Source organism: Rhopilema esculentum, chromosome 8, assembly GCF_057945365.1.
Source record: "Rhopilema esculentum isolate cy_ngs chromosome 8, ASM5794536v1, whole genome shotgun sequence".
NCBI lineage: Eukaryota > Metazoa > Cnidaria > Scyphozoa > Rhizostomeae > Rhizostomatidae > Rhopilema > Rhopilema esculentum.
The window spans coordinates 11,605,288-11,631,110 of record NC_142822.1 but is presented as its reverse complement, the minus strand read 5'-3'; the positions used below and the strand labels follow the sequence as shown (position 1 = coordinate 11,631,110).

The 25,823-nt window shown below is 36.9% G+C and overlaps 1 protein-coding gene across 2 annotated transcripts; it reads right to left on the bottom strand.

Moving 5' to 3' along the window:
* Positions 1–77: 77 nt before the first annotated feature.
* On the bottom strand, positions 78–23,660 carry LOC135694961 (spindle assembly abnormal protein 6 homolog). Of its 2 annotated transcripts, XR_016143908.1 has the most exons (20): positions 22,952–23,660; positions 21,559–21,619; positions 20,505–20,584; positions 19,917–20,021; positions 19,352–19,520; positions 15,903–15,980; positions 15,610–15,729; positions 15,388–15,504; positions 14,917–14,991; positions 13,663–13,809; positions 13,226–13,273; positions 11,086–11,175; positions 10,600–10,653; positions 10,313–10,366; positions 6,064–6,135; positions 5,817–5,898; positions 4,134–4,261; positions 3,854–3,937; positions 2,523–3,551; positions 78–2,046 (listed from the first exon to the last, which is right to left on the bottom strand). XR_016143908.1 is itself a non-coding variant. In XM_065213868.2 (19 exons), the coding sequence occupies exons 1-19, from the start codon at positions 23,029–23,031 to the stop codon at positions 3,198–3,200; spliced, it is 1,998 nt and encodes a 665-aa protein (XP_065069940.2). In that variant the 5' UTR covers positions 23,032–23,660; the 3' UTR covers positions 2,251–3,197. The 2 variants fall into 2 exon arrangements, 1 of the variants encoding a protein (XP_065069940.2); XM_065213868.2 differs by lacking the exon at positions 78–2,046 and having other exon boundaries at positions 2,251–3,551.
* Between the last annotated feature and the right edge of the window lie 2,163 nt (positions 23,661–25,823).

Sequence of the window (25,823 nt, the reverse complement as noted above, 5' to 3'; positions counted from 1 at the left end):
CACCCAAGAGTGACATATTTTCCGCTTTCAAGTTTCGGTCAACATCCAAAATCAAATAAATGATAAAACGTTCTTACCTAACAAAAACGGCAATTTGTTTTGGCGTAGATTTTCTTGTCTTTAACCAACAACAATGACGCAGGGTCCATAATAGACCACGCAATTAAAACTACACAATTGGCTAAAACTGGATTGTGAATTACTCACTGAAAGCTACGCAAACAGAAGGAAGGTAGGAGGAAACCGCGCCTTGCAATCCAGGAATTTGTCTTGCCAGTTCACACTTAAAATCGATTAACGATGAAAACACCAAATAATACTAATAACAAAATGCCTGAATTCAAAGCTTTGAACAAGTACATTGGATCATATCATTTTGGTTCGTTTTCCTGGATCATATCATACTGGTGCAAAGACAGCAGAACAGAAAAATAAATTCTGTGAAAGTCCTAATACTATTGTGTTGCTACGTCACACGCTATTTTAAAGAACACTTGGCTCCAGTTTCAGCCTGGCGTTCCATTTTCTGATTTTTTTAATGGAATTTCCTGCGCATAGTAGTTTTTGGACATGAAATGTGCTTGATAAAGTAATTAATGCTTTTTTGCTTATCGCTTTCTATTTTTCTGTTGCTATTCTTTTTCAATTTTTGCTGGTTTTTATTTTTTGTGTTTTGTTGAATTTCAGCCTGCCTTGTTTCTTTTATTTTTTCGTAAACCCCAGCCTGTTGTTTCTTATAAGGGTTGTTCTGATGAAAAAAGCGTGTATACAGTTTTGTGTCTCTTGCTAAAGCTTTGATCTGTTCACGCTAATAACAAATCGGCTCTCATTTCTCGCCATTTTCGTTTTATTTTATATCAAAAAAGTAGCTCTTTGGCTCTGGTCTTTTGCAATTTTTTAAAAAACCTACATGAAACTTTTTGCAATAAAGCAAAAACACTTAAAAAAACTGAGCACTTACCCAGAATTTAGTTCCTTATAGAAACACGTGTATTCAACTATTGCTCACCACGACTGCCGCAGAACTTGCCTCTTCAAGAAGTGACTTGTAAGGAATCGTCACAAAACAAACTAGTTAAAAATTTTCTAAAAAAGTTTTCTTCAACTTTGAAGAACTCACTTTAATGATTATCATATGAGCTGGTTACAAATAATTACCAAGGGGAGGACACATTTCTTCCAAGTTAATTAAAGGCTAAAAAAATTTCTCCTTCCTGGAATTTCTTTCGAGCAAATTCGAGTTTACTTAAAACAATTCTTTTCTATCAATAACAAATCTTCCGGCTTTTTACCACTTCTTTGCTATCTTAATCCTATATCTAAAGGAAAGTAGAAGTCTAGTCACAACTATAGAAAAATGTGATTGCGTTTTCAGTAAGAAGGCATCTTGTTACATTTTTACCTCTGCGCTGGTTTGATTGATAGAGTTCAGAGGCGGACCCAGAGTGAATTCCATGGTGCACAGAACTCAGTCAGTTTTCCAACATATAGCTAAAAATAGTGTGCCTGAAATTAGTAATATTTAGACTAAAAAAGTGAAACCTAGAAATTAAAAGTTTTATCGAAGTCTCTCCAAAATCTTCAAATTGCCAGTTTGATGTGATTCGTTCGCCCTTTTCCTTCCTTCTTCTCTGTCGTGATTTTGAAACGATTTTCCAGACGCTGTGGAGGACAACAGCAGTCAATCCTAGAACTCGGAAATAAACGTTTTGTGCCTCGGAAGTGAAAGAATTGAAACACTGAAATTTTTGTTTGGAACACGGATGTCAAAACAGCATCTGGAACTCGGAAATGATATCATATTTGTTAGAGAGCTGTACAATAGCCAGTAGTTGAATGGTTACCTATTGTTTCTGATCTGTTGTGGAACTGCAAAACTTTGAATTCGAAATGGTGACTGCAGAATGCAGATGTCTTATTTTCACGACCCTCGCAGCATTCTAGCAGATTGTTAGGCGTTTGAGATGAAACCAGGCGGTATCGTTAATTTTCCAGGAGCATTAACTACCTTTATTTCAAATTGCAGTCGTTGATGGCAAGAGAGACCTATGGTCAGACGGAACATCATATTTTAAAAAATAGGCTGGTATCTACGTAGGCAAAACAACAAATTGCGAGTGAAACAAAAGGGAAAACAGACATTTTCACAGAGGCACTGGTTTCTGTCGGAAAGAAATCTATAATCTAGATTTAGTGAGTGGATAGTACCAACCAACCCACCCAACCACCCACCCCCCCCCCCCCACCCACCCCCCCTGGTACCAGAATGCTTAAATGTGAATAGTAATGTTGTCTTAGGCACAATTATCAATACATTGCCTGAAAGACCCTAGCCTTGGCCTGGAACTCAGATTTTTTACTTGAGCCGCCCCTGGAGTTGCCTTCTGTTTTTGCCTGACAAACAATGCACAGCCATGATCGCTCAAAAGAAAGCGTAAAACAAAACCAGACATTAAGCCAAACTTATAAATATTAACAAGACTTCAATAGACTCATAAGAGATGATAACAATTTCAACTTACCTAGCTTGTGATTGCAAAATGCTAGGCAATATTCCCTAGATTTCTCGGTGAAAAATTCTGCCCCACCAACCAGACTGAATACCAAACGATGGGGTACATAGAGTGATACATCCAGTGATCAGTAGATACATCTCATTAGTTCAAATAGAAGATAAACATAGGTGAAGCCCACGTCCTACATAGCAGCAGGTCTAAAACAACTAGAAGATACACATAAAAAGGTTTTGAAATTCTTAAAGTTTATTATGTTATGCAGGAAATTTTGCAATGAATCAGCATATACAAAACTCTAACTGGTATTTCGACCTTGTAAGATGTTTTTCAACAACACCTTGCATCGAGATCATGTCTTTCTGAAAAGAAGACAAATCATTGGTCTCAGCCCGAAATATTAGGCACAAACTCGTAATTTTGAACTAGGGAAAACCTTAAAGTGGATTGTTAAATTATTAACAAAGTTAGTCGGTGAAAACGACCTAGAAGTTGACAAATGTCAGCATGCTTACAGATGCGAAACAATCTTTTATCCAAGGTGCACATCAACCAACCATTGGCAAAGAAGGATTTCACTTCGACAAATATTTGAGAAAGCTCCATCGATTTATCGCATTAATGCATACAACTGCAAAAAACTTTTAAGGACAATTGCTTTTATGCTGAAGAAATTAAATTATGTCAAGATATGTGCAAGCCATTCGTTTTCATTTCTTCTGTTTTACGCGTTCTTGTTGAAACTAGCAAGGGTTTGACAGTTTTGCCATTTCTAGCATTCATTTCGACATTGTTTTCGTTATTTTCAGCACTGTCTGCGTGATGAGCGCGGGACAGCCCTTGCTGCTGCGGTTGCCTTTGAAGATACTTGAGATCAACTGCGGGCTCAGCCTGTTCCATTATTGACTGGTTCCCCGGCATTCTTTGCCTTAGCGGCGGTCTTCTGTCGAAATTCCCCGATGGAACACCCAAACTCTCGGATGACGGTGGAGATTGCCATGTTGGAGGCTTGCGGATGGACGGGGGTCGGTACAACACCTTTGAAAAAAAGTAGTTTGATGTGTCTTGAGCGTATGGGCAGCAAGAAGTGTGGTTTATAACAGCAAATAACTGGTTACTCGTAAAGTTATAGGACCAACAATGAATAACAAATTATCATAAATTCATAGTTTTGTAATATCCAAGAAATCTGATGTAAATATGGTACTTGGAGCTATATATGGCATGATTCGTCGCACATGTGACGTATAGCTATGGGATAGCTATATATGGCATGTTTAGCCATATTTGATGTTTATGAAGATTATAAACAAATCCACATTTATGATGCTTATGTTTACCTGATTGTGCACTTGATTCTGGAAACTCCCAACTATTGGTCCTGAAGCACTTGGAAAACGAACAGAAGACGGAGTGCTTTGGTGCTGGAAAGGAAATTACTTTGGGTTAGGGAGAATGAACCACACGGGAAATCCCCGCAAAGGAAAACCAGATTTTTCTCAGCCTGCTATTGGGTATTATCTAAAGATACATACGAGAATCGCAGGGTCACAAGGCTGTAAAACAAAACGCTACAGGAGTGGATAAATTTATGATAAATTGGTGCCCTTTCACACTTACCAAGGCCTGTTTGATTGAAGAAATTCTGGAAGCAGTGCTGTTGAGCGGAAGACTGGTGGAATCATTTGGTGGAAATCGTGCTGGTCCTAGCATCTGATCGTTCAGTTGTTTGTTCAGCCAGTTTATAACTGCAAAGCAAAAGCGGAAATTAAATCAACTGGAAAATCCCAATTCACGTTGAAAAATTACCATTTTCACGTATAGTTCTTGTAACTCAAAAACTGTCTTTAATCGCTGACTGTTTTAATTATTGTTGTTGTTGCTCTGCCTGGCACTCTTTCAATGGCATATAATCCTCGTGGTGGTTGAGCAATCCAAGAGAGAAGATTACCTCTTTCTGCCTATATAAATAGGGACCGTTTATTAACATACAAATATATGAAAAAATACCTTAATAAAAAGGTAAGCTTGCTTGCGCAATCATCTTGAAATTAGCGGTTCATACGTTTTGGCGCACTCGCGATTTTTGAAAAATATTAAGAACTTTTTTGCCATATTAAAATTTGTTGGGGTTTTGCAGCATTTACAAAAAAGGCGTGGCTGTTATCTTTCCGGAATAATTTTTGCCGTGGTTGTTCTCTTTCCTGGCGTTGGTAAGTGTTGTCGACAGGTCAAGACAAAGAACCAATTGCACTTGTCACTCTTTCTCTTACATTACTTTCAACCTGCAGTTACAAACATATTCAAATTCTTAGCAGGGTTTGACGAAAATTATCTAGCTTTCCGTTACTTCTTGCCTTTGTTTTAAGAATACTTCCAAAACGAGGTCAGAACGTGAGTTGTTGCATTTACAGTTAGTTGCTAAGCAACTTCATCGGCACTAGAAAGAATGATTGGTTTTTCTCTTAGCGTTCACTCGTTCAAGGCAAAAATATGGTTAATTTCAAAAGTCTTTTTCCAACGAACAGAATCATGAATGCGTGTTTATGCAAGAGATGCACACAGGACAGTGTAATGAACTGCTATTGGGCTTGATAAACTCAGAGGAAATTATGGATAGTTTTGAGTTGACCAAATGAAACCATTTTATTGCGTGAATGAGTGGAAACTGCAGGACTGCTTGAGTTGCGGTTTGAATGAACGAGGTCAAGCAAAAACTCAAATCAAAACAGCAGGGCTGATTAGACACGCAGAAACGAGATTGGAAGTCTTAAGATGCCTGTATCCCTGGCATTAGTGACGTAGGTGCCGGATTAGCAACTGCCTAAATTGCACGTCTTTGTGATGAGTTTCAAACTGTTTATTTAGCCATTTAGGCCGTACTAAAAACAGAGCTTAGCTCCGTTGTTACATGGGATCCTCGCAAACGACATTACACGGCGCAGACAAAATATTTTGAAATGAAAAGAACAGAGTGCTGTCAGAGTGTTAGCGTGAATTAAGGAATATTCGCGAATGTTGATATACATCTATGGCTTAGAGAAAACATGTCAATAGTAGAGAAAACGTACGCAAACATGATTGAATAAGCGACCAATGAGCAGCTGGTTTTGCTACGGTATTGCACAGTGTGTTAGATTTTATCTACTATGATTCTAGCAACAACAATTATAGTATGATGTAACAGATATAAACAACCATTAGCGATCGTGATGTATTCAAAACGCTGGATCACCCTGGATCTGTGCCGCGAGCGTTTTACCATGCGCCTTATTGGATGACAACACAAAAGCAAAAACAAACCATTTTCATTGGTCCTGGCAAGCTCTCGACTGTCTTCCAATTTTTGCTTCGTATCCCCAAGTTCTTCTAACAATTTTTGAACCTGGCAAAAACGAAATGATTTTAGGTTAACATAGGTAGGCTTCTTGAAATTATTCAAACAGCATTTCAATCGATTTCAAATAGGTGATAAACCGAGAAATAAAAATTGAATGTGTTATTGACGAGAGGAGAGCAATGTGATGAGAAGAAAAAAGGACCGGCCTACCTCATTGGTTTTTTGTGCCAACTTCTCGTTTATTTCTGCGATCTCTTTTTTCTGACTTGAAAGGATATCTTCCTAAGGATGAAAACGAACATTCAGTGAAGATGAAACTAGATAAAACCATAAAAATGCGACCTGGAAAAACTTTGAAAGAAGAAAGTCATGTCCAAATCGGGAACACGTCACACTGATCTACCATAGCGTTACAGTATCACTGGGTATGATGAAAAAGAAGGCAAGGGTCCGTCACAGAATCAGCTTTTTTCAACCTCATAGATAGACAGCTGAACGACATATACACGTATCTATGCATAATCAATCTTAAAGTGTGCGGCAATACGTGTTTTCATTGAACCAGTAATGTTATAGGCATGTCATAGTGACGTCAGATACGTGTCGGATCCAGCGACGGGCGGGAATCCTACAAGGATCGGTATAAGGTCCTTCCAGCCAGGGTTAGAATTGCATAAAATAGCGAGGGAAGATATATTCAAACCAAGGTGCAGTAAAAGAAAACATCTTGCCTGTGGACGGATAAAAATAATACAATGTCAATCGACAAATTCCTTATTACAATATCACAAAAGCCACCAATACATTTATATTGACAAGTTGAAGTAACGAGAGGTTGGCAAAGGATTTGGGTTGTAATCGCATTTTTAACAGAATATCTTTAAAAGTCACAGGGGAAGCAGACAACAGGAGGGAAGATCCACTTGAAGAATTACTTTGCCAATATTGCGTTAAAAACTTTTGTTAAAATAGAAAAACAGGAACATAGCTTCAGGCAAAAAAGATTTTTGAAGTAAACGTAGGTTAAACAGAATAGATATATCACCGTCATTTCATACAGAGCATAATCACTAGGCATACAGACCGGGCATACAGTATACAGGGCAGACATATCTGGCATATCATTACGGCATACACAGAGGTCATAGAAATAGGCCATGCATTTCAGTCAACAGACCGGGTATACAAACAGGGCATACATGTCGGTCAACATACCAGGTATAAAAACAGGGCATACATGTCGGTCAACATACCGGGTATACAAACAGGGCATACATGTCGGTCAACATACGGGGTATACAAACAGGGCATACATGTCGGTCAACAGACCGGGTATACAAACAGGGCATACATGTCGGTCAACATACCAGGTATACAAACAGGGCATACATGTCGGTCAACATACCGGGTATACAAACAGGGCATACATGTCGGTCAACAGACCGGGTATACAAACAGGGCATACATGTCGGTCAACATACCGGGTATACAAACAGGGCATACATGTCGGTCAACATACCAGGTATACAAACAGGGCATACATGTCGGTCAACATACCGGGTATACAAACAGGGCATACATGTCGGTCAACAGACCGGGTATACAAACAGGGCATACATGTCGGTCAACATACCGGGTATACAAACAGGGCATACATGTCGGTCAACAGACCGGGTATACAAACAGGGCATATATGTCGGTCAACATACCGGGTATACAAACAGGGCATACATGTCGGTCAACATACCAGGTATACAAACAGGGCATACATGTCGTCAACAGACCGGGTATACAAACAGGGCATACATGTCGGTCAACATACCGGGTATACAAACAGGGCATACATGTCGGTCAACATACCGGGTATACAAACAGGGCATACATGTCGTCAACACACCGGGTATACAAACAGGGCATACATGTCGGTCAACAGACCGGGTATACAAACAGGGCATATATGTCGGTCAACATACCGGGTATACAAACAGGGCATACATGTCGGTCAACATACCGGGCATAGAAACTGGGGATACAAATGAGGTGAATTGGGAATACAAAGCGGGCAATAAACATGGTTGGTTAAATTGGCGTTTTCATCAGTTTGTTTTACTTAGCTATCAAACCACATCAATGAACATAAGAAGCTGAAAAAATAACAGAAGAAAGATAACGTACGTTCATTAGGGAAGGAATGCTTTACTTCTGGCGAACGGGCCTAAAGCATTAGCCGAAATCAAGGAGGCACAATTCTTGCATTCAATAGCGTATTTTATTGTTTGAAATTAAAGAAACAATCAACTTCTGTGGAGAATATTGCCAACAAAGTTGACATACAATCAGAAAGACTTATAATGCATACGTAACATAAAAGACAACTCTTTTAGCACCAAAGCTCGTTCTACCTCGTTCGCCCGTAATCAAATGTTCATTCGTCAAATATGTGCTTTTGCCAGTATTATTGTTCCTTTCCAGGAAAATCAAGATTCGCTAGCTTTAGAAATTCGGGTATAAGAATTAACAGTAAATTAACAACTCGTTTTCATGAAAATCACATGAATGCGAAAGAGACTTCGATGAGCTTTAAATAATTGTTGATGTTGTCTTGACAAAACGTGACGTTGGACCCGACGCGTTAACTATTAAGCATTGCATGGCAAGGGATATGTCTCATTTCCCGGTTGGTAAAACACGGTCAGCTTAAATCAGACTTGTATTTCAAAAAAATCAAGTCATAAAAATAAGCAGCAAAACGTAATTAGCCTTGTAGAAAAAGAGATTAAAAAGTCAACCGGATAAAATACCACAGACCGAATCGTCATTGATGAATCAAACCAGTTTTCGCATTTTTGATCCGCGTAAACCCTAAATTATGCAAAGCCACATTTTTTATCCAATAGAACAGAGAACAGTCGGTGGCAAGGTACCAGATTTCTTATTCATTTCTTTTATTAAATTCTTATTTCAACACGATATCCCATCAGAAACCTAAGTACAAGTTATGATAAGTTAAAAAAACTAATAATGGAAGATACAAATTAACAACGCAATTGCCGTCTCTACAAAGATGATTGAAACGGAACAGCCAAATTCGTTAATATTGAACAATGTAAAAAGAAGAAAGTTTGAACAATTAAAATTGGTGAAAATTGAAAATCAATCTGTCGATCTAAAACGAAACCGTCGATGATTCGAAAATATTGAACAGATGCACATAAAATGCACTGGCCTTCTTCGCCTGCAATCCCCTTTACAAAGCAATGCTGCATCAACCTCAAACTGGTATTTAATATGGCCTCCATTTCTATTGCCTCAACAGACCGCGTCTTTCTTACTGACTTTACAAACTTCATTAAGAACATACTTTACTTCCGGGTACTTGGAAAAATTTCAAACATGGGCGAGATTTGAGTGTTATGTGAATTGCGAATAGGGGTGTTATTATTGGCTGTGGAGGAGATTCCCATCGGGGCACTTCAAAGAATTATCATTGATTTTATGTGCATGATCCACTATGATTGACTGTTTTGGACTATAGCCGATTGTGATTTATAACGTCTTTAAATAGTTCCGATGCTGACCACAAATCAGTTTCATAAACAGAGAAATGTCAAATGAAAAAGCTTTAAGGTTTTTTGAAAATTTTGTAATATGTAGCGCGTTTATACAATTGGAAAGCAAGCCAAAGGAAGATACAAACTCCACGGCGCTGCTTAACAACCACAGCTAGTTTATTGGCCAGCAAACTCATCTTTTCACTATCAAAACACGAATTCATTTAAGGGGCGGTACAGCTGCGAAGGACTGTGAACATCAAACCATAGTCTATGATTTAACCTGAATCGGTGCCTGAAAAATTGAATCTATTGCTGTAGAGCTATAACGAAGATAAAATAAAGGAGGAATGGTGCAAGCATTCCGAGGTCCAAAGAGTTGAACCGACCAATAGACTTATTTGAAATTTATGATATCCATTCGCTGTTACCTGCTGAGTTGGATGGTTTGACGGTAAAATAACCTTCATATAACGCTATAATGGGGTATTTTCCACAACTTTTGAAATAAGGAAAAATATGGGACACCTTCGAGACCTCTTGAACCCTGAAATAAAGGTGACATTTAGGGTATTTTCACAACCCCCTGAATAAGTTTGCTTGATAAGAGGCATTGTCTGAAAGAAATGCAGAAGGAGTCAAAATGAAGTGAAATTGTTTAAATAAAAGGATTAAAATGCGACTGGCTGTCTGAGGAAAGATAATTTTGAAGAGTGTTCTAAAAGAAGATGATGCCGGTGGAGAATATCTGATCTCCCGGCATTCATTTGTCAATGCTTCTGAAGACATCTATTGGCGGCATGTTCTCTTTATAACAGCGAGAGCACAGACTTCACGGTATGAATAAAGAGAAATATTTAAAGCTGAGGATAAAAGGTAAAGATAAAAATGAAAAAGCATTCGCCAACCTTCTCCTCGATTATTCTTTCTTGCTTCGTTGTCACAATATTCTTCAGCTTCACCTTCAATGTTGAAAATAAAAATGACAAAAAGCATTTAAATTGGGAAATTTTCAAAAAGCTGCCGAATAAAAATACTAATTGTACACAGCCATCGGAAAAATTGACTCGTTAATATTTAAATCTTTTCTTATTCCTATTACAGAAGCTTAAGAACGGTATTCTCTGATTTTCAACTTGTTAGCGATTCCAGTATCGGAAGCAGCAAATTCTACGTTTAGAAGTTTACAACATACCTGGGACTTTAGGTTCCGAATTTCATTTTGCAGTTTTTGAATTATCTCGTTGCCCTGGAAAAGTAAGGGCTTGAGAAATAAAATGAAGTTTCATCATAGCCTTCTGAGAAAAGGTTTGAGAAAAGGCCGAGCGAAGTTTAGAAATTACTTCCTGACAGGAATAGGCAAAATTAAAAATGAGTTGGTAAATAAAATCTAATTGTCTCTACATGTCTTCAGCAAGAAAAATAATCGAAGTTTCAGATATCTACATCTCGAATGCAGCAATGCTATTCCATGATAATAAATAAATGATTTTAATTTAGCTACTCGATGATCGCATACAACTCTGGACTGTCCCGTTCCAAACATCATAACGTGAATTTCATTTTACTTGCCGAGTCGACCTCTTTTTCATAACGGCAGGAATAAAACACTGCTAATTTTACTCAGTAAAAATGTTTCTTTATTCTGAAAATGACGCTAATTCCAAACTGATGTAAATACCTTAACAACTTCATCGGAAACTGATTTAATTGTGGCATCCAATTTACTTATTTGATTTGATTTTCCCCTCAGATCCTCCTCCATGATCAGCTAGAAAGAAATTTTCCAATTAAAATGTCACAAATTACAATTTTAAAGACTTTTTAAAGAAAACAGAAAAGCAAAGGAAAGCGAAAGATACAAATGTAAAAACAAAAACATTCAATGATATAAAAGATGTGAGAAAGAGTTGTTTATTGAAAAGCACAATCAATAAGAAAAACAGAAAATTAGAACGTTTTTTAGTTACTTGCTAATCTACTTTATCGACTACCACAAAAGTTGGCTTATGCAATTTTGTCATTTTATTGACCTAGTTAGTATTTTGCTATGCGAGTTGTGGCTTTCCTCAATCGTAGTATCAAATTCTCGTCTTTTACCCAAAACCTACCTCGCCAATTCTCTGAGGCTAATTTTACGCCCAGACTCTGACCAAAGGCTAATTAACCAGCCAAGAAGAGTTATAAACAAACAAGAAATCGAAGACGGGGGTCACCAGGTTTCCCAATTAAAATACAAGGAATTCATAAGCACGAATCAGGTCTGTGGGTTCTCGCTGATTCAGACAATCCGATTAAGCGAGTTAAGAAGGACGAGCAAATGTTTGAAATCGCAAGAGTTTCAATTGAAGTAATCATTTGTTTTGTCAAGGTTGGCGCACTATTTTAAAAGATAAATCCCTTTGAAAGTTCATCCATTCAGTGCGAATTGTTGATTGGGAAATTTTATGACATTGAAGTAAGAGAAAATGGACCGAAATTTGAACCAGGGGAAATTCAAAGACAAACAAAAACACGCGAAATGGTAAAATGAATAAGCGAAAACTATCGCAACAGAAAAACTACAGTAGTCTCGAGCTGCATTTCAGTTTGCTGTTTCGATATATTTCGACATGAATATCATGTTGCTTGGTGTCGTAACAAGATAGAATATTCTATTGTACTTCACAACAATGGAACTTATGTCACGTGAGAGGTTGAAGGACACCGACTGGTCAAACTGCAACTTTTCTTTAAAAATACTTGGCTACCATGAACATCAATAAGTTTGCAAGAAAATCAGACTTCTGTATTCTAATTCTAATTTGTAAAAGCAATTCTACTGTGCGCCCTCTAGCAACCCACACGTGAAGTTTTAATGAATATGTTACGACGATAAGAAAGAAGTGAAAGACAGAATTTTATGGAAACAAATGTTCTACCAGAAGAGTCCTGAATTATGAGCAATGAAAGAGGAAAAAACTAGCATTGAAATGGCATGGCAGTTTCAGCATACCATGTTAATCCATTAGCTTGTTGAAATTTTGAAGTTTTTTTCTTTTTTGTGACTTTCAACACGCTAACAAACACTGCATGCAATGCCAGCACTGTACGTATCGACAGATAGATAGTTAGAAAGAAACACCCGGTTAGGTGGCTGATTGGCTTTGCGAATTTGAGAAGATTTTTATAAACAATCCTTGGCTGCCTGTCAAAAGAAATGATCTTTGAGAAGCTGATGAAGGCTTTGACAGGAGATCAATTTTAATGACCTGGTTAAAACATCGAATTATGCATAAGAAGTTTAGATATATAACATGACCTAGCCATTGAGATTAATCTTTAATTTGATTTGAGATTAATCTTTAGCATTTTGTACAAACACGTCTTCTCATTTGGCCTTCTCGCTGCATAGACCAAATGCCAAATGCTCGAAAACACAGACAAAAGAAGTCAATACAAATATTATCGAACAGCATTTGCATCAGGTTGCACGTGCCATAGGACTCGTTAGTGGTAACGCGACATTAAACGTGTTGATAACTTGAAAAATCATTTAAAAAATGGCTGAGATATAGCCACTTGCTCTTTCTTCGCCAAACCATTGTAATTTGGTATCTTCTTAACTTTGCGAAGCAATCCAAACTAACAGTAATAGGCTAGCAAACTTTAAATCTTCCATTGGCCATATCGCAGGGAATCTTGCTTTCGCAGTACTCTTTCACTTATATCGTAAAAAGTAAAATATTTCTAAGATAGGTTTATCATGACGTCACAGGGAAAGAGAAAATGACCAGGGGGTGGGTAGAATGGTGCAAGGCAGAAAGACAAGTAGGAATTACTCGTTGACTATTTGACGTCTCCAGCAATTCTGTGGATTTTGATATGACCTAAAAATATAAATAAGAGAGTTGTTAGGTTTATTGACAACATAAATTTGTGGTCAGTCTGATGGAGGTTTGAATCTTCCGATTGCAAAACGAATTAATTAACACATTAGCAGGCTGTGCCAGGTTTTAACATGAACAACTAGGTGAGAATTCGAAGTATTTAACAAACAACAAAGCATCTATAGAATGTTTTACACTCTTGCACCATTGATGCATTTTACACCCACAAGGGCGATACTAATGTCTGCATAAGAAGATCATCCAACATTGTCGGATAAAATATGTTTCATTTCAAATGATGATTCATTTGGCGATGTTATTCAGTGCAGAATGTGACAGTCACTTTTTGTCACAAGAATGGATCAATGTGTCGTTTAAATGGACCAAACCTGTTCCTTATCTTTTAACTCTTGCTCTAAAACGGCCACCCTCGTCCTGAGATGGTTCAAAGTCTTGTCCCTCTCATGTCTGTCTGAATCGAGGCTAGAGTTTTGTCTCCTTAGCGTCTGGACCTCTTTGGTTGAGCGACGACATTCCTGGGCGAGAGTGCAGATTTTGTAAAATAATTAAGAATCTTCAAAATATTGTTAACAAATTTGAAGCAGCAGCTGAACTCTGAAATGAGACGGTTTTAGTATAATAGAAACAGAATGTTCAGCAAAATAAACTCTTATAAAAGTTTCAGCCATAAGAAACACGGCCAACGTTTGAAAACACTTTGAACGGCTTAAGAAAGCCTTTTAGAAGCCCCTTTCAATTGTTGGCTGCTTCAAAAATCACCTCATTTAATGAGCACATCACGCGACTACGCTGCATTTGATAGCAATGCACACGCAGAGAATTTGTTCTGTCTGTCTTTACATTGCAAGGTGTTTCCAGTAAAAGTAATATACCAAGCCCCCTAAAAGAAATAAACCAAGCCCCCCGAAAGAAATAAACCAAGCCCCCCAAAAGTCAGTACAATAACGTCAGTTTTCACGGCCAAATTCAGCCATCCACTCCCCCCTTTTGACGATGTTGGTTTACTAGAAAACGACGAAGAAAATTAGGAAGTGTCTTTTTCCTGTGACTGGTATGATATTTGCCTAAACTATAAACTAACTGTCATTGTTTTGGGGGAGAGAGGCGGAAGTAGAAATATATGGAAAACATGTCCAGAAAAACATGTGGAAATTGTTGGGTGTTGCAAGCACTTTGACAGGCATTGTAGATGAAAGAAGATTATAAAGAGATAAATTTATAGCTTGATAAACTACAATCCTGAACTGACACAATTTGCACCTTCCCCCTTTAGATCAAAATCTATTCTACTAAAATGCACTTGCCCTAGCTTCAAAAGAGAAAAGAAGAGAAGGTTGCCTTACTGTATCTGCATGCTACCCGGCATGCATCTCGGTGGTTTTTCGCAGCAGCTGTGCTTAGGATTACAGATGTAGAGAAATTTTCGATTCAGGAAACATTTAATTGGATTTTCTACAGCTAGTTGTGTGGGTCTTTGAAATCAGGTTGCTTTAAAAAACTGCGATTGCTTTATCACTACGATTGTTTTTGCGACGTTTTCATAATATTGAGACGTATTCCTTTTCTGCAGCCGGGATGCATTAGACAAAGCAGACAGGGAATTATGAAAGCAAGAGACATACCTCCTCTAAAGAAAAGTTGCGGCTTTTCAGCTCATGAATAGTCGACTCTGCTTTGTATTTCTTGCTTAGCAAGTCCTGGTAAATACAAGCAAAATTGGACAAACAAGTTACGTCATCAACAATAAGTATAAACACTTTTACTCATCATAAATTCGAAATGAGGTTACCTTCTTACTGACCAAGACCGTCAAAATCAGACCGATTGAGCGCAGAGTTTGAGCAAAGCTGATCTTACTTCGAAAGCAAGAAATAACAAAAGAGCAGTGAAGCACAGAACAAACCTATATATAGGCATCACCAGAGCATTGGGAAGAGGCATCACCAGAGCAGTGGAAAGGGGCATCTCCAGAGAAACAAGAAAGAGGCATCCCCAGGGAACCAAAAAAGAGGCATCACCAGAAGCACAAGAAAGAGGCATCACCAGGGAAATAAGAAAGAGGCATCCGCAGAAAAGCAAGAAGGAGTGATTACCTTGTTAGCAGCTTCTAATTCTTCTATCTTTGCATCGAGCTTGCTCACTGTCCTGCTAAACTTGTTCTCCCATTCTTTCTGACCTGATTTCAGCCTTTCTTCATAACTGTTTTGCACCTGAAAACAGGAATACACTCCTATCAAAACTTTATCTGCAACAGATTTATCTAGATTTCGAAAAACATTGAAAAGAACAGTTCTTAAAACAAATGCAATACAAACTCTCATTTCCTGCTCTTTAGCCGAACTCAACTCAGCTATATGTTTTGAAGATGCTTCATTTAATTTGACCGTCCACTGCGACTTTAGATCTTCAAGCTCGTTCGTCCTTTCGTAAAGTTTCTAAAATGAAGTAGTTATTTTATCAAAAGCAGAAGCCCAAATCGTCAAGTAAAAATGTGTGCTTACATCAAGACCATCAAGACAGTTTTATCGATAATTTTCATGCAACCTTGAAAGATAACATTCAATTATAAAACCATCAAAATAAACAATAAACAAACAAATATAATTACATGCTCCAAACTTGAATAACTTGATGAATATTCTTTTTCCAAATTGTTCAGTTTGTCTTCTAATTCTGTTTTGCTGTCCTAGAAAGACATCAAAGAAAGCATTTATTGACATGAAAAGCACATTCAAAAAAGCACATAATATTTGCTTTATCTAAAAAGGCACCAATTAATCAAGGAGAAAATACTAAGAAAAGCCTTTTAAAAATAATGATTGATCATATACAAAACAAATAATGAATTAAAAAAAATAAGAATGTTATTCTTTAAAAATTTATAAACCACTTCAATCATATACAATAGAAAATAAGTACTTACATACTAACACTTAAATAAACTACTTTACAATCTAGATACTATGAATGATTATCGACAAAAAAAGCAAGTGCAAAATTAACGAACAATTATTGACGTGAAAAGCATATAAAAGCACAAATAATATAAATTTGCTCTAAGTGTTACAAAATCAACATTAGAGCACTATAGCTTAAAAGCAGCAAAACTCTGGATTTTGGCTTTTTAAATTGAAATTAGTTTCACACTAAAATCGGCAAACTTTGACAAAAATGAGAGTATCTATCTGCCCGCTAACGCTCAAATATATTCAAACAATCTTTCGTGGTGCAGAATTTAAAAATGGCTTCGAAACAATCCCGATCCCGATCTTCGTTGTATCTAGCTATTTTAGAATCTATCAACATAAGCCGTTGTTTATGAATTTTCGTGCCAGTGTGATTCTGGTTACGTAGGATACACAACCCAAGGATTGGGAGATAGGATAAAACAACATGTTCCTTCCAACATAAGAAACAAAAATTGCCCCTCAAAGAGAACAGCCTCCTCGATCTTGTAGATCTAGAAACACTGTTAAAACAAGTGATTCTGCCATCGGTCAACATCTTTTAGACAACTTACATACAAACGAAGACAGAAGGAGTTCGTCTTCACCTTAGGACTCCATTGTCTCATTCTTATTAGGCAAGCGGCACTGATTGGGCAACCTCAACAGTCATGTGCTCGCGTTTCTGATTGGCCTATTTCGACCCACAACTGGGTATATATATTCCCTAGCAAAGAGTTTTTGATATGTTCCGACGTTTTATGCTACAACTTGTGGTGACTCGCATTCAGAACGAGAACCCTTACTCGTTGACTATAACGGGTGATTTTAATTGTAGATCAAATCAGTGGTGGTCGGAAGATATTGAAAGTTTCGAGGGGTCTGTTCTTGATGAGGTGCTTGATGTAAATAACCTCCACCAGCTAATCGAGGAACCAACAAATATAAGAGGGAATAGCATGACATGTATTGATTTGATTGTCACTGATCAACCGAACCTTTTTGTAGAGACCTGTGTCCACCCATCGTTGGACAATAAATGTCAGCATCAGGTTATCCATGGTAAGCTCAACATTACACTACCACCTCCACCCCCTTACAAAAGGACTGTCTGGGATTATAAAAAAGCGAACACATGTGCCACCAGAGACTTGCTTTATGATATCAATTGGGAGTCTAAATTCGATGGGCAAGGATCCGAGGAAATGGCAAACATTTTTACGGACAATCTTCTCTCAATCTTATCTGCAAATATTCCCAATCGGAAAATCAAATGCAATGACAAAGACCCACCCTGGGTAACACCCACTCTTAAAACTGCCATAAGATGTAGGCATCGACTCCATCAAAATTTTGAGCGACGTGGTAGAAAAAACAGAAGACTGGGAACGAGCAAGGGCAGCCCGTAACGAAACTACAAAACTAATCACTTCAGCCAAGAAAATATCTCTGAAGCCTTGGTCAAAAGCTCTCTGATATAAATCCAGGGAAAAAATGCTAATGGTCTATCTTGAACAGACTTATCAATGAAATGTTTGCTGGTAACATTCCACCAGTATTTGAAAGTAGATTATATGTGACAAATATTCAAAGAAAAGCAACTTTATTGAATGACTATTTTTTGGAACAATGCTCTGCAATTGTAACTGGCAGCACATTGCCAAATTTTTGGCCACAGAGCACCTGTTTTCTAGCAGAAATACTCATTGATAAAGAGAAAATATTGCGGTTAATTTGCTCATTGGATAGCAACAAAGCTCATGGATGCGGTAACATCTATGTTGCCATGATAAAAATCTGTGATGACTGTCTTGTCGAACCATTGTCTTTGATTTTTAAAAAATGCCGGGGTCTACCCTTCCAGCTGGAAAAGAGTAAATATCATTCCAATTCACAAAAAGGGTAGTAGGCAAAATGAAAAGAATCATCGCCCAATATCACCATTGCCCATCTGTGGAAAGATTTTTGAAAAAGTAATTTTTGACAAAATCTATCAATATTTGTGCAATAATCAAATGCTAACACTACACCAATCGGGTTTTCGTCCTGGGGATTCTTCTATCAACCAACTTTTACTGATTACGCATAAAATTTATGTTGCATTCGATGAGGTTCCCAGCAAAGAAACTCAAGCTGATTCCTTGATCTGTCAAAAGCATTTGAAAGAGGTTGGCATGATGGGCTACTTCACAAACTTGAAATCTGCGGAATTTCCGGAATGCTTTTTGGTCTTCTGCGCAGTTTTCTATAAAATCGTAGACAGCGTGCTTTACTTCATGGTAGAAACGCGGAATAGAAGATGGTTTCTTCAGGCGTTTCTCAAGGCTCAATTCTCTGTCCTCTCTTTTTTCTTGTTTACATAAATAATCTTATTGAAAATGGTCACAGTGATATTAAATTGTTTGGTGACAAGACATCGCTTTTTTCTATTGTGAATGGTGAAAGAGAAACAGCCGAGAATCTGAATAGGGATCTGGAGAGAGTTACACTATGGGCATGGCAATGGAGAATGCAATTCAATACAGATAAAACCGAAGAGGTAATTCTCTAAACGAAAAGAAATAAACCATACCATCCCGTAATCATGTTAGGAAATGAGGAAGTTTCAAGGAAGAACGAACATAAGCACCTCGGGATTATTCTCGATGATAAACTGAACTTCCAAAGCCATATCAAGGAAGCTATTGCCAAGGCTCGAAGGGGTATTGGTATCATTAAAAATTTATCCAGGTAGGTCAATAGAGAAGTGCTCGATCAAGTCTATAAGCTTCATGTCAGACCTCACCTTGACTATGGTGACATCTTGTATCACAAGCACGATCCTGAAATGAAGCAAGGCTTCACTAAAAAGCTAGAGCAAGTACAATACTCTGCCGCCGCGTTAGCGGTATCAGGAGCATGGAAAGGTACAAGTGGGCAAAGAATTCTTCAGGAACTTGGTTGGGAAACCCTTTATCAAAGAAAATGGTATCGACGGCTGTGCCATTTTTTCAACCTACGTAATTATTTGCAACATGATAAAAAGTATTAACCAATTTACGACATTGAACAAACGATAACATAAAGGGTGAATTTGGGCACCACCAATGTTTGTATTAAACAGAGAATTTACCTTTAAAATTTTGATGCAGCTTGCAAGATACTTTTTCACCTCTTCGTCATTTCCAGGTAAAAACTTTAATGACAAATGAATGAGATGCTTGAATGGGTTTGTTTCAACAACATCCAATTGTCCATTTCCATTGAAATTTGACCCAGTTATATTAAATTGCAGTAAAAATCTGAAAAAATGGTTAATTAGAAAATGTTAAACTAACTGCCTTCTAATGAAAGGAAGCAATGTTTCACAAAGGAATAATAAAGAATATAATTTGAGCTCAAAATATAGCAAGGAAATAAAATAGATTTTGAACAAAAGTTCGCACAGATCGAGAGCACTGTAGTTAGGTCAAACTACAACAACTACAAAAATCTCAAATTAATCAAAAACCAATTTCAAAACTGACTTTACAAAAAAATTCTGCAGCACACCTTGAGTCTATTTTTGGCTAACTTTTTTGAAATTGATATTGGAGATAAATTCATGTTACATTTTGGTCATCATCAATCATTTGATACTCTATGAGACAACAGATTTCAAACTGGTAACAAACAAATTTAGTGATTCTAAACTCTACCTTGGATTTTGAGATTGCTCTTCTTTACTGCAAAGGTCAATCAAATCCACAAACTTTTGGGGGAATGCTGAGAAATCCACCAGTAATCCTTGTTGAGATTTCAAACTGTTGAAAAAAAATTCAACACTGGTGAGGTGAAAAAAATTTATATGATTTCTACCACAAATACGAACAGATGGAATAATGCCGACCCATGAATCATAAAATCAATTTATTTCAACTTTTACCGATAATGGTTGCATTATGTATTTTGCTGTCTACAGTTTAATTTGACCCAATTATCCCAAAAACCCAAAATCCCAAAAACCAAATTCCATGCTGAACTATCCGATGGAACTTCCTGGGCTCAGACTTAGCAATTGAACTGTATGTCCATGCTATTGTCATACCTGATTGATAACAGGGACAATTATGACAAAACAGACGCTGTACAGCATGCATATATGCAAATAATGTACTGGTAACTTTGTTGTCAGACAGAATCTAAAAGAATAGTTGTTTCTTCTTTTTTCAAAATATGTGTTGACCTCAATTTGCAAGTGAGAGACAAAAACTCTGAATATATGCTTTCCAATTTTGTAACCTTACCTGTGAAAATCTTCTTCACCAAGATAAAGGAATTGCAGAAAAAATGGATCACTTTCATCTGTTAATCTTATGTGGAGTTCCTGTAAAAAGAAATGTTTTAAGCCAATAAGAATATTATCGGAAGCATTCAAAACATTTCTACTCAAGATAAATAAATATTTGAGAGATGGGTTCATAAAGTACCATATTTTCTCTAATGAATGCTGCCCTCTTATAAACCCCACCCTCTATTAAGCGCCGCACCTTCAGCCAACCATTTGTAACAAAGGTCTCCCTCAGATATACAACACCCTCTGATAAATGCCCCCCGTTTTAAATGCGTTCATTGAAACACGCCAAACAAGTAACAAATAATTCATATGCATACTATTGGAAAGGCATGAAAGTTGTTATGTCATAGAGATGAGGATTCTGACAGAGACAGGGACATCGACATTTCTTGACATTTATATCTTTTGTAAACTTTTAAAAATAATTCAACACAATCTTTATAATGTGTTAGGGAAAAGGACAACATTATTTAAAGTCTGTTTTCATCTTTGTTAATCGAACTTTTCTTGTCATTTTTCATTTGGCAAACTTTTCATTTTGTATTAAATGCCACCCATTATTAAATGCTGCATTCAAAAGTTGGATTTTGTAATAAACGCTGCAACGTTCTTAAGAGGAAATATGGTAATTTAAAAATATATATAATATTCCTATCACGACTGCAAATATGATGTGATAGGAGAATAAACCTATGACATGGGTAACAAATCAGTTTTGATGCTCGATTATTTTAAATGGCTGAACTGACTATGCAGTTTTAGTTGGTTCTTAGGTTATGTAGTCAAAAGACAAACAGTATATATGTTTTCTGATGCCACACTTTGGATACCCTTAAGCCAACATAATCATTGCAGCATATTCATTTAAACTCCTCTTTTGATAAAAAATTAACAACTTTGCAATGACAATAGGAATAAACCTACATAGAAAAGCACAGTGAAACACTCCCCTGAACTTGCCCTAAATGGAAACCTTGTAGAAAATTTATCATTTACAAAGTTACCTTTTTATTTGTTAAAGAAGATGACTGGCAAAAACCAACAAAAATTTTCAATTTTGCATGCCTGGAAAATAAAACATTGCATAAGCTAGGAGTACACTTGCATATCAAACATTATATAACAAATCATTGGCTAAAAGGTTTGTACCCTAAAGCACCTTAAAGAAGACAAATCTGTTTTGGCATTAAATCATTTCTAATGTTATTTTCAAACTGCAAAACTGAAGTATACTCAACTACGGCACTAGATGTTTATTCCAAATAATCCCCATTCATAGTTCTATTATTATAAGGATTGGCCAAAGTTTTATTACACATTTTGAAGAATATTTTAGAAAAGCATCTAAATAAAGAATAGCAATAGTTATTGAAAAACGATGCTTGGGGATAATGCCATTTTTATCTTTGTGCATTTCAATGTTGAAAATATATATACCATATATATATATAATATTTTATGTTTGGTATATGTATGCAGCTGAATGTGAAACTACTTTACTGAACTCCAGGGCGCATTCCATCAGACGAAAATAATCTTGGAGTGGTTATAGCAGCATCGTTATGCTTGTTGTAGTTATAGCAGTATTATTATTATTCTTGGGCCAATGGGTCAAAACTTCTTCTTTATTTGCAAAGACAATGTAAAATGATTAGCACACAACTGTCATGGCCTACAAATGATGTAGGGATTTCACGGATTGCATCCTATAGCAGACCGTGTTTTTGCAAGCTGGTTGCAGAGTTTGTCCTGTGCACACCTGATTTTCATTTCCGAAAACAAGGATGCCCTCTTGAGACTGGGTGTGGCATTATGGGACTTTGATTTGATTTGGGTTTGTCCTAAAATTCATCAAGTACCACATGTGGTAATTTGCATGTATGTAATTTGCTTCTTGTAGTTATTCATAAACAAGAGAGAAAAGGATTGATATTCTTTACTTTGGAAGTAACATTTTTCAACACGTCCCATTGGCAGAATTGTTGGTCTATTTGGGCTGTATCTTTCAAATATGCAAAGAAACATGACAAAAAAGAGGGGGAAAAGTGAACCTGTTCGTTTTGGATATGGTTTTAATTCGGCACACAAACATTAGCTAATGAGATAACCAACCCAAAGCTTAGGTCGTTTGTGTTTTGCACAGGTGTCAACAGAACCAATATCGTTTTATCGTGGTCTTGAAATATACTTCAAGCTACGGTTACGTAAAATCCACATTTCTAGCCTTCGCGTAACTCAAAGCGGCAATAACATGAACTTCAAAAAATTACAAACATGTTCTATCATTTTTATTTTTAACATTGCAATTAGCCTCTTACCGCCAATCCACAATAAATAAAAACTGGGGATAACTTGCATGATAAATTTAAAGAGATTCGTGAAGTTTAATTGCAGTACCTCTGACCTCCGTCTCGTCTTATTGCAACCTTAATATCTTTATCCACGAGAGGTGTCCAAATCTGATGATCGTTCGCCATCTTTGAACACAATCTGTTTTGGCGCCTTTTTCATTGAGCCAAGACATTGAATTGGATTATTCGTAGATTCCCACAACAACATGACGATAACCATATCTTAGCCACACGCAGAAATAAATAATTCTCATGCATGACCCGATGTCATATTTGATACATCACAGACAAGGATCTAACCAAAATTTTGACTGGTTTCGGATTCTTTACCCCGTTACAACCCTGTGTGTTTTAGAGTTCTCAAGTGTGACGTCACAAAAAGCTATTTTTAGAATTTTAGAATTTTGACCATATAAAATAAAAGAGCACCAGAAAATACTCCCATATACGCAAAATTAGTTAAATTTGTCAAAATCCGGGTGAGCTATGGTCAAATAATGAGGTTAGCAACTTTTAAAAGTGATTTATTTGCACACACTTTCTAAAATGTCACAATTTTACTCCGCTCAGCATGGCCTTTGATCCTCTACTTGCAAACTTCAATTCTAATTTTCATGAATTTTTCCGAGAAAGAAAGTCTAGTCCCTCAATACAGGCACCGCGAGCGTTGAGAAAAGTGGGGAGTCTAGAAAAAGTGGGGGGCTAAAACCATATTAGAAGAGGCTTTACTGGTAGTTATTACTTAATATTTGGTTAAAGCCCCCCCCCCCAGCCCCCCTGCTCCACGTTGCCTGCAACACAAAACCTCAGATTCTTACTTGCATCCGTATTTCATTTGTATCATTTTGTTTTAAAGCGTCCACACTTTCGAGCTATGGATATCGATATCAAATATGCTTTTTAGTCACCGGTTTTTTTCGCACAAGGGGAACATATGGGCACTGGTTTTCACAGGTTTTCAGAAAACAATAGCCACCGGTTTCAATATTGTCGCATAGATAGCATACTCCAAACTGTCACTTCGAGTGGCGACCGATTTCCTCGATTGTGAATTCCTCGGATACTTTGGGAAAAAAGATGAATAAGGAAGCTGGGAACTCTTGTCGGAACCTTGTGGGAATTCAATTCATTATGTAAACAGAAGAACCATGGTGAGTCAGAAAAAAATGCAGCAATTGTTGCAATTGAAATTTTGGATCAAAAATTCAAGATTTACAGAGAAACATAGTTCTTAAAACTTGACCGGTTTTTTGAAACCTGTGCAACCGGTCTAGATCCGCACCTGTTATCAACATTATAGAGCCCTGTAGTTGTAGTAGTCCGGACTGAAATGAATCTATTTCTCCATAACTTATTGGGAACAGCTATTCTCTATGACAGTTTTCCGTAAAACATCACTTTGGATAAGTTCCATTTGAAAAATCTTTGTGACAGTTTTGCTATATAATACCACCAGTTCTTTGTGAATTTTTGGATATGATAAGGTACACTTGTCTGGCAATAACTGACAGCAGCTTTGAAAATGAACTTCTTTTGGGGTGCACCTAACCTTTTCGTACGCAAAATCCAATCAACCAGTTAAGAAATTTGCTATCAGATAAAACTAACTTGTCCATGGGCTACGACACAGGCTGGAAGATATGGGGGGGGGGGGGGAGGTAAGCGAAAATTTAACGCCCATAACAAAAGATTTTGAAAAAGCTCTATTGTTTTGCGAAAAAATGGGGGGAAACTTAGGCAACGCATCCTTTGTGATTTTGAATTTGCCTTCTCGTAACAAAAGTTTGTCATAGGCGTTCTTTTCAGGTAAAAGGGCATTTTCTAGCAGTAAATAGGCGTGGCCTGACAGTTTCTGTTTTCCCCCTCCCCCTAGAGTCTATGGCCTGGCACCTTGACTGATCATAAGCCCTGGGCAGGGGAGAGGGGATAAATGGTCATAGTAGTTCGTCTGAAAACAAAACTTTCGTAGAACTTTGAAGATAATTGATTTTTCACAAGCCATTTAAAAAACATTTGAGAACAATTCTTACAGTGATTTTCTTGCAAGCTGGAGTCTGAATATTAAATAATTGCGTCATTATGCAAACAAGCATACGAATTTTCAAATTTGCTTAGTAAAATGTTCTTAAAAGAGTGCATTTTCCAGGGAACTGGAAGCATCAAAATTCAAAAATTTTCTGTAGTAACTCTTTGTTGTCCGTCCCGACATACAGATATGACAAGAGTCTTAGGAAAGTCCCTTATTTTCATATAAATTGAAGTTTCGAATTTTATACCACACAGTTAGGTTGACAAAATGTATTGCAGAGGTTCGTGTCTCCAACTGAAGAATTTCAGGTAAATATTTTTAATCAAGTAAATTCGTAGACGACACCCTCTGAACAAGGCTTGCCTCCCGACGGCCCTGCATGTGGTGCATAAGAACCGCTCAAAAAGCTGTTAGTTATCAAGGTGTACAAATGAAAGATAGATAGCAACCTGTTCTGAAAAATGAAAATTTAGTTGTGAGATTCAAGAACAAAGATGTAATGGCTTTGATTTTAATTTATAAGAAACAATTTCTTGGTGGTACAAAACTTTAAAATGTTTTGAAAAAAGCAAAAGAGCTTGTTGTGAAATGTTTGCTTTTTTCAAAACCATTTTATAAGAAACCGTTTAAAAATCTAAGTTAATAGTTTTCACTTCTTTACGTTGGACACGGGTTTTTGATGTATAACAGCCTACGTTAGCTGTCCAAGTAAACCTGTAAATAATAACAAATTACATTATTATCAATATTATTATAATCATTATTACTATCAAATTCAATTGGTAGCAAAAAATTTGACCTTTTGAGACCCAAATTGAGCAAAAACAGACTAAAACTTTTGCGAAGTGTTAAGTTTCCTTATTTTTGCTGATTCGGTTTCAAGACGAAA

Coding starts and splice junctions, on each gene's coding strand:
- LOC135694961 (XM_065213868.2), bottom strand. CDS start 23,031: ATGGCGAACGATCATCAGATTTGGACACCTCTCGTGGATAAAGATATT. Junction 6,136..10,312: donor AAAGAATAATCGAGGAGAAG/GTTGGCGAATGC, acceptor TTTCATCCTTAG/GAAGATATCCTTTCAAGTCA. Junction 3,938..4,133: donor CTTCAATCAAACAGGCCTTG/GTAAGTGTGAAA, acceptor TTTCCTTTCCAG/CACCAAAGCACTCCGTCTTC.